Source organism: Terrapene carolina, unplaced genomic scaffold, assembly GCF_002925995.2.
Source record: "Terrapene carolina triunguis isolate 2854851 unplaced genomic scaffold, T_m_triunguis-2.0 Scaffold310, whole genome shotgun sequence".
In the NCBI taxonomy this organism is placed as follows: Eukaryota; Metazoa; Chordata; order Testudines; family Emydidae; genus Terrapene; species Terrapene triunguis.
The window spans coordinates 5,087,348-5,100,026 of NW_020664661.1; the positions used below are offsets into that span (position 1 = coordinate 5,087,348).

Below are 12,679 nucleotides of genomic sequence, written 5' to 3' on the forward strand. Positions count from 1 at the left end.
AATGCATCCACCCACGCCTAGATCCATGTCCCCACCCAGGCATGCTGTACACAGAGGCACACACTGGCCTTTGCGCCGCTTTCCCCCTCTTCCCAGCCACACGAGCAGCAACCAGACAGATGGACAAGCTTGAGTCTCTGCGAGCACCTGGGCGGTGTGTGCGCTCGCACTGGAGTCTCTTTCGTGCCCCAAGCACACCGCGCACTACTGCGCCTTCTTCCCCTCCATCAGATGGCCATTCAGACAGTTGCCGTTCAGATGCATGGGGCTGGCACTCTTTCCCCGGTACCACACAATGGCTTTGTACAGGGCATAGGCAACAGACGCCAGACAGAGAAGGAAGAGAGCAAGGATATCCAGGCAGAAGTACTCGTAGAAGGAGAGGTCGTAGACGGCTGGGCGAAGGTACGGTGCCCCATCGTGGCGGAGGATGTACTCCAGCCAGTACACCGTGCGGTTCAGAGCGTGCATAGGCGTGTCTCGGTGCAGGGCTGAGATCTGCTTGGCTGCTTTATTGTAGCTGCAAGAGGGGAAGCAAAAAAAGTAAAAAAGTCACCCGCTGTTATTTCACAGTCACTTCTCTGGGTAGAACAGCCCCTTCTGACCCATGACGGGCCCGAAGCCTACAAGGAACCAAGCAGCCTCAACTCTCACCTCTCATGAGCAGGCTCTAGATCTGTTCCCCAGGTCCTTACAATCACCGTCACTGATAGTTTTACTCCTGTTAGCCCTGCAGAGCCGATGCAGCTATGGCCATGCCAGCCAGAGTCTGTTCTGCCTCACGCATCATGAGCGGAGCGGTCAGCTAAATTCTAGTGACAGAATCTTTGTAACAGGCATCACCGTCAGAGGCTTGAAGGACCCGGCTGGATTCTCACATCCTAGGGGGAGCAGGCAGGTGGCAGAGGCCCTTTTCCAACTCTGGGCTTGATGCTGCCTAGTGCCAAGCACCCTGACGTCAACAGCAGTTGAGAGTACTTAGTAATTTAAGGGAGCGGGCAAGATGAGAACACTTCAATCACAGGATCCTGCCAAGTCTTCTCAGGAGCATTCTAGCCAGTATCACCCAGAAGTCACTTGCTAGCCCAAGGGTCTTAAAAAGCAGGTGAAGAATAGTATCTAGTAGATACAAGCCCTAGCACTGTCTGTACTTACTAGTCTCCACATAAAGGTAGTTTGGGCACGACCAAACAGATTGCAAAGTGAGGCCTTAGGTGGACCCAATAACATGCTGCTATTGAGAGGGGAGGAGTTTTGAACAGCAGCATCTCAGGGAGCATTCCAAGGGAAACCCAAATAAAACCAGATCAGTTTCCCCTTCACCATAAAGACGGGCAGACCTGTGGTTTTGGCTGCTGCCGGCATCAGTCTTAAAAATCAGAAGGCACTGGAGTGTCCAGGCAAGTGAGCGACACACCTGGTGGAACCACGGCTTGAGCCCATGGTTATGGGCTTCCAAATGGAGGATGCAAGCAACTGTTCATCTGCTCCCCTTTAACCCAACAGCTCCATCACTCAGAGAGCCTCACCTGGGGTTGGAGAGAACGGTGACTATGGCCTGGTAAAGGTCCTCTTCGCTTACTCGGCTCCAGTCCATGAGAATCCCCATCCCTTTTGCCTGAACTCTTGTCATGATGTCGAACTGGTCCCCATAGAAAGGGAACCCCACAATTGGCACTCCATGATAAATTGCTTCGAATATGCCATTCATCCCACAGTGGCTGATGAAGGCTTTCACGTTGGAGTGACCTACAGAGAAGCAAGAGACGGTGATCCCCCTGCAGAAGCCACAATTTGCTCAGGCCTTCTCCATACAAACACTTGCTGTACCCGTACAGGTTTGGGAGAAACAGGGCATGTCTTGGGGATAGGAGGAGGGTGCAGAACCCTGAAGGACCCCACCATCTCCTGCCATGACACTAGGCTGACCAGACAGCAAGTATGAAAAATCGGGACAGAACGTGGGGGGTAATAGGTGCCTATATAAGACAAAGCCCCAAATATTGGGACTGTCCCTATAAAAATCAGGCATCTGGTCACTCTACATGACACTGAGCTGGTCAGACCCTGAAGAAGCAGAAGGGGTGGAGGTTGGTTTCACTAGATAAGGAAGCGATTGTTTTCTGATCAGATGCGCTCTGGATGACACACACTACAGTGGCATTTTCTTTGCTCTGGTTGTGAGTAAAACCCTGAATTACAGCATTTCTCTCCCTGTCTTACCCAGCAGGTCGTTCTGGGGCAGCCACTCCATCATCAGCGTATTCTCACCCAGGTTATTTGGCTTCTGACCAAAGTATCTGCCAGAAAAAACAGAGAAGGGAAACCAAGAGAAAACGGACTGAGCTGGAATCACCCTTGGAAACCCAATTCCCCACCAAACTACATCCAGAGATAAAGGCGCCCCCTCACCTCCACACGACCCTCTGAGGAAGGCGTGCAAACGCCCCAGCCATCTTCTCCACCAAGTCGCTCGGGAGCGCTCGGATCCCAATGCCAAAGGAGACAACGACAACACCAGCATCCGCAGCTTCCACCCAGCGGCGGAGGCCCTGCAGGTGAACACGCACAACTGTGCCTCACAGCCTGTCCTCCAGAGGGCTTGGACACCCCACCACCACCATGGGAAAGCCCTCCCTGCAGAGGGGGAAGCTTCACCCATCAGTACCTGTAGAACCTCCGCTTTCATGGACACAATCTGGCTATAAAGAACGCCTTCCCCACTGCACCCCGCACAAGGTGGTCTCACTGAGCTGGCATATGGTTCTAGAAAACAGCTGTGTTTTCAGATCATAGCTTTGCCAGGCAAGAGCAAAGTTACCCGGGCTCGGGTCAGCCTCTCAGCTGGTGTTGGGAACTATCAAGAGAGCCAGTTTCATGATGCTGCTTTGAAAAGCTCTGAGCAGCAGGAGCAGGGACTGGAGTCACTAACCAGTGAGGAGGACCCCAAAAATACAGGCCCAGGCCTGGATAGGAGTGGAGACTTGTCCTCTTCTAGAAACCAGGCAGGTCTGGAAGGGATGTGAGGAGAACTGGGCACCTTCTCCGTCCCAGCATCAGAAAGGACTTACTAGCCAGATGCAGATATGAAAGGAGCCCCTGAAGCAGGGCCTAGGGACAGCACCTGACAGAAATCCCAGCAACGCCCCTCTCCCAGCAGCGGCTGCGGATCTCAGGGTCTCATTAGGATTTTGCTGATGGGAAGCTCCCATCCTTGTCTTTAGTACCTATCGCTGGCTAATTGATTTAGTCCTTCAGGCGCAGATCCTCAAAAGGTATTTTGGCCTTGGCTACACTGGCGGTGTACAGCGCTGCAACTTGCTGCGCTCAGGGGTGTGAAAAAACACACCCCTGAGTGCAGCGAGTACAGCGCTGTAAAGCGCCAGTGTAATCAGAGCCTGCAGCGCTGCACGCTCGCTCGCAGCGCTGCAAGCTATTCCCCTCGGAGAGGTGGAGTACATACAGCACTGCGAGAGCTCTCACACCGTGGCAGCACTGTGAAGTCCCGAGTGTAGCCAAGGCTGGTTTTGAGGATCTGGGCCCCAGTTACTAGATGTAGGCAGTGGTGCTGGAGCTACAGGTGCTGCCGCACCCCTGGCTTGACGTAGTAATAACAAACACCAAATACATGATTTTCATCATTGGCACCCCTACTATAAAAATTGTCCCAGCACTCCTGGGTGTAGGTAGGTTTTCCAGGCTGCCAAAAGGCTGAGTGTACACACGCACGCACACACCCCGGACTCTCTTTAGCAAAGGGAATTTAGCCAGCTGGCTCATTATGGAGCTGCAGTAGCAAACATAGGGAACCAGTTTTCCCTTAGACTGATTTGGACTGATCCCAATTCTTATCTCCACCTCCTTGACCCCTCCGGTTTCCCATGGCTCTTCCCCTAACATAAGAGGATTTCAGGGGAAGGTTTTCAAAACTACTTCAAGGAAGGGGATGTCCAATTCCCATCAAGCACCTTTGAAAAAATCTCTCTCTAACCTCCAACTTCCTTAAAAACAAATGTTGACAAGGGCTTAGTTAATATGTGTGGGGAATTTTTTCCCCTCTCTTCCAGTTTTCAAAACCCCCCCAAAAGAATGGGGTATGAGGGAAGATTCAAGGGGGGAAAAAGCAACTTCATCTAGAAACTGCAAATCTTGCATTTGCCCTCAAAAAGGCCTACTGTCAGAGTATGATGTGTCAGCAGGTGAAAGGGTCTATTCCAGAGTTATTCTCATACAGTATCTGACCCTTTAAGACCCCTGGCAAGTGCTGGTTGGGTTTTTAACCCTTTCATGACAGCGTGGGTCATTCTGTCAGCAAGAAGGTCAGAAATTCAATTAAATGATTGGAGATTCTCTTGAATGTCAAGGAAAGGTTTTCTTCTGGAGGTGCAACTGTCTGTAAAACCTACATTTTTAAAGGAGCAGGAAATTCTGGTGCCCCTCCTCTACTTGTGCTACATTGATGACATCTTCATCATATGGACCCACGGAAAGGAGGCCCTTGAAGAATTCTACCTTGAAGTTTTCAACAATTTCTACCCCACCATCAACCTCAGCCTGAACCAGTCCACACAAGAGATCCACTTCCTGGACACTACAGTGCAAATAAGTGATAGTCACATAAACACCACCCTATACTGGAAACCTACTGACAACTATACTTACCTACAAGCCTTCAGCTTCCATCCAGGACACATCACACGATCCATTGTCTATAGCCAAGCCCTAAGATACAACCAAATTTGCTCCAATCCCTCAGACAGAGACAAACACCTACAGGATCTTTATCAAGCATTCTTAAAACTACAATACCCACCTGGGGAAGTGAGGAAACAGATTAACAGAGCAAGACGGGTACTCAGAAATCACCTACTACAGGACAGGCCCAACAAGGAAAACAACAGAACATCACTGGCCATCACGTACAGCCCCCAGTTAAAACCTCTCCAGCGCATTATCAATGATCTACAGCCTATCTTGGAAAACGATCCCTCACTCTCACAGACCTTGGGATGCAGGCCAGTTCTCGCTTACAGACAACCCCCCAACCTGAAGCAAATACACACCACTCCACAGAAACACCAACCCAGGAATCAATCCCTGTAGCAAACCTCGTTGCCTACTCTGTCCCCATATCTACTCTGGCAACACCATCAGAGGACCCAACCACATCAGCCACACCATCAAGGGCTCATTCACCTGCACATCTACTAATGTTATATATGCCATCATGTGCCAGCAATGCCCCCCTGCCATGTACATTGGCCAAACCGGACAGTCCCTACGTAAAAGAATAAATGGACACAAATCGGACATCAGGAATGGTAACATACAAAAGCCAGTAGGTGAACACTTCAATCTCCCTGGTCATTCTATTATAGATTTAAAAGTCACTATTCTTGAACAAAAAAACTTCAGAAACAGACTTCAAAGAGAAACAGCAGAACTAAAATTCATTTGCAAATTTAACACCATTAATTTGGGCTTGAATAGGGACTGGGAGTGGCTGGCTCATTACAGAAGCAGCTTTGTCTCTCCTGGAATTGACACCTCCTTATCTATTATTGGGAGTGGACTACATCCACCCTGATTGAACTGGCCCTGTCAACACTGGTTCTCCACTTGCGAGGTACTCCTTTCTCTTCATGTGTCATTATATAATGCCTGCATCTGTAATTTTCACTCCATGCATCTGAAGAAGTGATGTTTTTTACCCACGAAAGCTTATGCCCAAATAAATCTGTTAGTCTTTAAGGTGCCACCGGACTCCTTGTTGTTTGAGGTAATTCTGGGTATTTAAGAAGTAGCTATAAATCCTGTAAATAGATAAATTACCCACATTATAATAAAAACCCAACATCAGAAGTTCCGGAATTTCATCGTTAAAGCTCTCTCTGGAAATGCAGCCGACCTTGTATCAATGCCCACCCATTCACCAAGAATGTCCTTTAACACAAATAGTAATCCACATTTCCAGCACAGACCACAAACTCTCAGCTACCTTAAATACAATAAGGATATAAAGATCCAGAGCTACTGGGATTGCTTCCATACTGGGACATCAGGGTTTGGGCCCCAGTTCAAAATGGAAATATCTTAATCTACATGCAGGTCTACAAATGCCTTCCTCTCCCAAGCCCTAGCATCCTACAACCCAAACGCAAACAGCTGAACCACCAACCATCTCACCTCTTAACCCTTTGAGTACAGCATCTCACAGCCAGTGTTCCACTACAGGAACACTGGCTGTGAGATGCTGTACTCAAACATCTTGCAAGATGCTGGGCATATGGCTGATCCAGAATAGAATGCTTAAGCACACCAGTAATCCCATGGAAGGCAACTGGACAACTCACGTTTAAAGGTAAGCACGTGCTTAAGTGCTTTGCTGGATTTGGTTTAGCACCTGGCAGGATTGGCCCAGGCCTCATCCACCCTCTCATATATACGTGGGGTGTTCTGAACTGTATCGTAGCCTCCCCACGTTACTCAGGCACCATGAGGAAGGGTGGTTACCCACAGGGGCAGAGTCAAGGATAGTTGTGGAACTTTTATTCCAAAATTCTCAATTTAAAAAGAGTGTTGCACCTAACATTCTACCACTCATGATTTCATTGATATTTATCGACAATCTTAACCAAGCCTGTCATCTGAGGCTGACATTTTGTCTCAGTTTCAATCCATTGGCTGGGCATGGGGACCCTCCTGACAAGCCAGGCCACCTTAGCCTGTTCTCTCTGAAGATTTCCAGCATTCCTCCAAGTAGCAGAGCTCCACCAGTGGTAGCAGCTATGGGAACTCTAGTGTAGTCAGGGCTCCTGACACTCAATTCCAATTGCAGGTAAGTGTCACATCTGTACAACCCCATGGAAGAGAACAGGATTAGCACAGGGGAAACTGAGGAGCAAAGTCTGGCTTCCAGAATCTAGTACTGGTGATGCTACATAGGAACAGCCATACTGGGTCAGACCCATGGCCCATCTAGCCCAACATCCTGTCTTCCGACAGTGGCTGGTGACAGATGCTTCAGAGGGAATGAACAGAACAGGGCAATTTCAAGCGATCCATCATCTGTCACTGAGTCCCCGCTATTTGCGTGGCTGGCAGCTGTGGGAGGGGAGAAACTTTCTTTTAACTTGTAAACGGAGCAGATTCAATATGGGATCAGAGCGAGAATAAGCAGGAAGCCCGGACAAAGTTTTTATTGTAAAAAGGTCACTTATGGAGGCTGGGAGGATCAAGGGAACAGGATTAAAAGGAAAACCTGGGGAGGCTTCAAAGACTGGTGAAGCAATAGGACAACAGAGAGGAGACTGCTCAGTTCAAAGCCCAGAAGAAGTCAATATTGGACTTTTCCCAGGTCGGTATAGGGACTATCATTGCCAGTGCAGAACTCCCCAGCACTGTCAGATGGAGGCAGCGTTACAGGCTCCCGACATGGGATGGGGGACCCAAAACTGCATCCCACCTCCCCCTCAACCCCAACACACACTTGTGAACTGCAGAGAGTTGCCGTACAGGTTTCACAGCCTGTGGCACAATTTGTGAAGCTCGGGGGTGCTGATCAGGTCCCTCAAGGGAAAAGACTGATCTCTGATTACAGCCCTTAGACGCCCTGGCCAGGCCCAGAAAAGTTAACCTCAGAACTCTAAAGCCAGCAGCCCCTGTAAGCAGCCCCTCCTCCTGTACTTACCACAGGAAGGGGCTTTTCAGGCTCAGCGAGGATTCCCCCAGTGAAAATGACATGGGGGAGCGTGGGCCTGGGAAAGTCTAGCACCACATCGTTGCACAGGAAGAAGAGGCTGGTCCCATAGACAAGCTCCAGCATGGACTTCTGCGGCTCCACCCCGTGTTTCTGCATGAGGCGGTCAAACTTGGGCAGGATGACCAGCTTGGTGGCGATGCGAGTGATCATGTAGACCAGGAGATTCCAAGTCCGGCCCACCAGCCCCATCCTGTCCGTCATCAGGGAGTTGAACTCGGGGACATAGGCGACGGGGGAAGTGGCGCCGATCTCAGCTGGGTACCAGAAGCCGGTGGAGATCACGGCGTATTTGACGCCAAGGAGGTGGGCCAGAATGAAGCCACACATCTCATTGGGGTCTACCAAGAACAAGTCAAAGCCCTCACCCTGGAGCTGCTGCAGGAGGGCTGCATCCCCCAGCACTAGATCACAGTTTTCCAAGTACTTTTCCAGGAAGGAGAAGATCTCCAGGGAGGTCTTCTTCCCCTGGAAGACACGCTTTATCTTCTCCTGCACCCAGGCGTCCGCGCTCTCCGTGCTGAAGATCCCCCTGTACGTTTGCACTCGGAGGCCTGGCAGGAAGGGCTCGGATTCCCGACCCTCGTGGAGGAGAAGTGTGGCGTTGTGACCCCGGTCATTCAGTGCCTCCGCCACCCGCATGAAGACCCGAAGGTGGCTGTCAAAGACGATGGTGGGCATCACCAGCACTTTGGCACCATGGCAACAGTCCAGACTGAAAGCGGCCACCATGAGGAGGACAGCAACGGGGTGCGGCGGGAGCCTCATCTCCATCGCTGCAGAGAGAGAAACGGGCAGTTACTGACCGACTCGTGCTGTAGGTCCTGGACACTGTCTCTGTGGGCTGTGGAGAAGGGAAGGTGCCCTGTGTGGTCACCATCTACTGATGGAGACTTTGCACAGGCAGGGTCACATGTTTAATATGACTCAGGCTTCTCCATGCATCGTTTTCCCCTCTTCCTCCTCATCTGTTTCTGTGTTCTGTAGTTTCCCACAAGGAGGTCCTAAGTGGATTTCCCCTGCCTCTTCCCCCCACCACTACTTTTTAAAGTCTGGGGCTGCTCTGGAAAAGCAGCACTTTCCCTCACAGCAGACCAGCTCCCTGGGTGTGTCTGATAAGTCTTTACTGCTGTTTACACACGGGCAGAGCCAGTGCAGCTTGGTAAGGAAGCTGGATTCTGCCCCGGCTTATGTACCTACAGCAGGCCTGTTTACGAAGCTCCAATCCGCGATGTCCACGCAAGCCTGCTGAAAGGACAGCAGGCTCACAGAGGCTGCGCCGACGGCACAGTTTGGCCTGCAACTCCTTTATTACTGGTGATGATGCACATGAGGGAAAGCGCTCGGCTCGCCCCTCAGATCCCAGGCTACATGTTGCAGGGCCGGCAGCTACTACTCAACCGAACAAGGCTGAGACAGAACAAGTGTTCAGCCTGTTTCCCAGAGAGGAGCTGCACTCTCAAAGGAGAGAGCACTAAGCAGTGAGTCCCCGACTGTGGCGAGCAGAGAGGGTGCAAGATTGTGGCCCAACCAGACCTGCTCACGAGTCAACTGGGCCTCAGCACAGTTTGAACATCTGAGGAGCCACACAGCAGCTTCTCCTGTGGCCATAGGAACACCAAAAGAGGGTGTACAGGATTGTACAGCTGGCAGGAGGAAGGGGAAAGCCAGCTGTGGAAGGAGCAGCAGAAGGGGCCTACAGGACTTGCAGGGGTGGGAGGGAAGTGGGGTGGGGAGGACTCACAAAGCCGTGGCTGCAATACAGCATTCCTAAGACACCCTCTCCCCCAGGGAACGCCTTCATATTGCTACATAATTCCCAATTGGAAGCAAAGTTCAGCACAGCACCACTGCACAAATCCAGGGGCATCACCACATCACTGGAAACCAATGTGCCTCAAGACATGAGGCCTTGGCCAGAGCTCACGTTCTGGGAAAGGGGACCCTATCTGGAAACCGTTCATAAGCAAGTGACTGTCCTGAGGCAGATCCAGCGCAGAGGCTTGGGAGGAACGGGCCCTCAGAGATGTTACAAACAGAATAGAAATGACGGAATTTTTGACTGTTTAGATTCCTGCCCTCATTCACATCCACCAAACCCCATGGAAATCAGTGGAGCTGCAGGGTCGTGACAGAGCAGAAGTTGGCCTAAGATCTTATCCAGGCCTCACACACTAACTTGATCAACCCCCTCTCTCCTTCTCCCCCACCCCAAAAAGAGGCAAACAAACAAGCCCCTGCTAAATGCAACCTGCATCCAACTCTGGTGCCACCTAATAAGGATGTGTGCTGAAAGGGGAATGCAGCCCAGAAAGGTGAAGGGGATGTGGGGATGGGAAATTCTCTCGCCAATGTTCCCTGGCCAACTTCCGTCAGCAACACATGACTACAGCCCATTTCAGACAGCCTTGGCAGCTGCTTGCCAGGACCCTTCCCTGGCACCATGCCACACAGATGCAAGTGAGGGGGAATTATCATGACCCCACTCTGGAAAGCGGGAGGGTAGGGGAGTGGAGGCGGGGGAGACAGCTGTGGTGACTGCACTGGGGAAAATTAAATGCTTGCTTGGAGGAGGGGGAAGGAAGAGGATTAGGTTGGGAGTGGGGCTCACACCAGGTCCACACAACCGGGAAGGTGCAGACACTAAAGGGGAGCTTGGACAGGCACACAGTAAAGGCAGAGGATGGGGGTTGCACCATGGAGCTGTGCAAGAGTCTGAAAGGAGACGTCCCCACACCACGTCCTACTCCCCCGCTTACCTGCGTTTTACTGAATGAAAGGGGCTCTTCTCTCCTGGTAGAGCTGCAGAAAAAAGAACAATCGACAGTCAGCAAAATGACAGGGCAGCATCCCCTCACCCAGGAAATGAAGCCAGCCCGATCCTCAACTCACTGGGCTACAGCATCCCATCCAGAGCCCCGATTCCCCAGGGAACACCAGGGAAAGGAGGATCGGTCGGCCAAGGAGTCATGTCAATTTTGCCAAGTCAGAGCAAGGCTCCTTCCAGCTTGCCACGCGGAAGAGAACATACAAGCACTGGGGATACTTTCTGGGAAAACTTTCTGGGAAGACTAGGGTTGGGGAGGGAGGTTTGGTTAGAGGGGAGGGTGTGTGTGTGAATGTGAGCTTGCGGAGCCTAGGCTGGACAAGTGTCTTGGAGAACATGCAGGGAGGGCTGGGAGAGGGGGTGGGTTTTCTGAGGGCGTGTATGGGGATAACAGGTCAGAAGGGGAGTATAACTTGAGGAGGGGACTTGAGTGATGTGAGTTACCATGTAAATCAAGGAAATGAAAGATATGGTTTTTTAGACACACTGATACTCCTTTGTCTGCCTTGTCTCCTGAGATAGCTCTGTAAGGTAGGGACAAACAGCCTTGTACAGCCCCGAGTACAAGGGAGCCCTGATCTCTGGGGCGACCCAAATAAATAAGCTTTTGGTGTGAGTGTCAGAGCAGGGGGCTGTTGCTGACCCAGGGGCCTTGCAGGTGGTGCTGGCATCCCCTCTTTGGGGGATCAATCCCTAGCAATGGGAGGGATCAGCCTCCAGACCCAGGACTCTCCCATCTCTCCACAGGCCCTTCAGCAAGGCATGATGGGATCTATCGGAATCCTCCCCTTCTCCCTGAGACGGCCCCATGTGTTCCCACCAGCCGGATACTCCTCCGCCCCCCTCACAACTGACTCAACTCTGCCCTGCCAAAACTCCGCACTCCCCAGGTGCTCAGGATGGGCCCTGGCTTGGGAACTGTCTGCAGCTCACAGTGCGAGCGGGACTAGGTTTAGAGCATGAAGCAAGAGGCACGTCTTAGGCCAGGCTTCCTGCTAACTGCACCTATGGAACCCCTTCTATCTGTACCATGCACGTCACCGCAGCATCCGAGCGCCTGACAACCAGTCCCCCCGTCCGGGGTCATGGCTGCAGGTACCCACCCTCCCATCCTCGCTCTGCAGGCTGGGTGGTCATATTTGACAAGTTCAGTGCTGGGAGCCTGCGGTGGGGGTGTCAGAGGGGAAGGGTCTGTTGGGGGTGGGAAAGAGAGCCCAGCCCCTTTTTGGACTGACGAGCTGGATGCTCTACAGCAAAGGGCAAGGGGGAGGTTATGGGAAAGGGTCACATGCCACTTTCTCCCCAGTTTGGGTCTCTTCTCCCTGTCCAGTCGTGTTTGCCCCACACACCCCATTATTTTCCCTCCACTCCTCTCTCCCAGCCTAGCCCTCTCCAGGCCCGGATCCCACACGCACCCAGCTCAGACAATCCCCTCCCCTCTACAAGACTAAGACACCCCACCAGCTCAGTCCCATCCCACCCCCTCCCAGCACCCACTGGCCCTGGAGATGCAGGAGTAGAGGGACCGTAGCTAGCTCTGCTAATCCAGATTAACCCCACTCCGGCCTGGATTCCGAGCTTGCTGCCTGCAGGGACTTCTGGTGGAGCAGCTGCCCGCCCCCTAGGGGCAGCCAGGTGTATCGCAGCTATTGGAGCTGCAAGGAGTTCTCTAGTGGCAGCAGATGGTACTGCACCCTGCACACTAGAACCTTTACAGATGAGAGCTGTGTGGCTCGAAAGATTGTCTCTATCACCAACGGAAGCTGCTCTAATAAAAAAATAGTACCTCACCCGCCTTGTCTTTCAGTCTATAGTGAGGCTAGCACCTGGGGGCCCAACGCATCAGTCCAGGTCTGTACTGTACATAGGCCAGTAATAACAGATTCCAACAGGGAATGCAAGGAAAAAGGAGGAGGCCACTGTGACTTCATGAGAGATTGCTTTCAATAATCAGAGGGGTAGCCGTGTTAGTCTGAATCTGTAAAAAGCAACAGAGGGTCCTGTGGCACCTTTAAGACTAACAGAAGTATTGGGAGCATAAGCTTTCGTGGGTAAGAACCTCACTTCTTCAGATGCAAGTCATCTGAAGAAGT

General features: G+C 51.7%; 1 protein-coding gene across 1 annotated transcript; it reads right to left on the reverse strand.

Annotated features, from left to right (window-relative positions):
* Positions 1–204: 204 nt before the first annotated feature.
* LOC112119879 (2-hydroxyacylsphingosine 1-beta-galactosyltransferase-like) lies at positions 205–8,533 on the reverse strand. Its single transcript, XM_024218753.2, has 5 exons — positions 7,691–8,533; positions 2,413–2,552; positions 2,224–2,300; positions 1,530–1,749; positions 205–520 (listed from the first exon to the last, which is right to left on the reverse strand). The coding sequence occupies exons 1-5, from the start codon at positions 8,531–8,533 to the stop codon at positions 205–207; spliced, it is 1,596 nt and encodes a 531-aa protein (XP_024074521.1).
* Positions 8,534–12,679: the final 4,146 nt, after the last annotated feature.

Coding starts and splice junctions, on each gene's coding strand:
- LOC112119879 (XM_024218753.2), bottom strand. CDS start 8,533: ATGGAGATGAGGCTCCCGCCGCACCCCGTTGCTGTCCTCCTCATGGTG. Junction 1,750..2,223: donor GCCCCAGAACGACCTGCTGG/GTAAGACAGGGA, acceptor GCTTCTCTGTAG/GTCACTCCAACGTGAAAGCC. Junction 521..1,529: donor ACCGTTCTCTCCAACCCCAG/GTGAGGCTCTCT, acceptor CCCCTCTTGCAG/CTACAATAAAGCAGCCAAGC.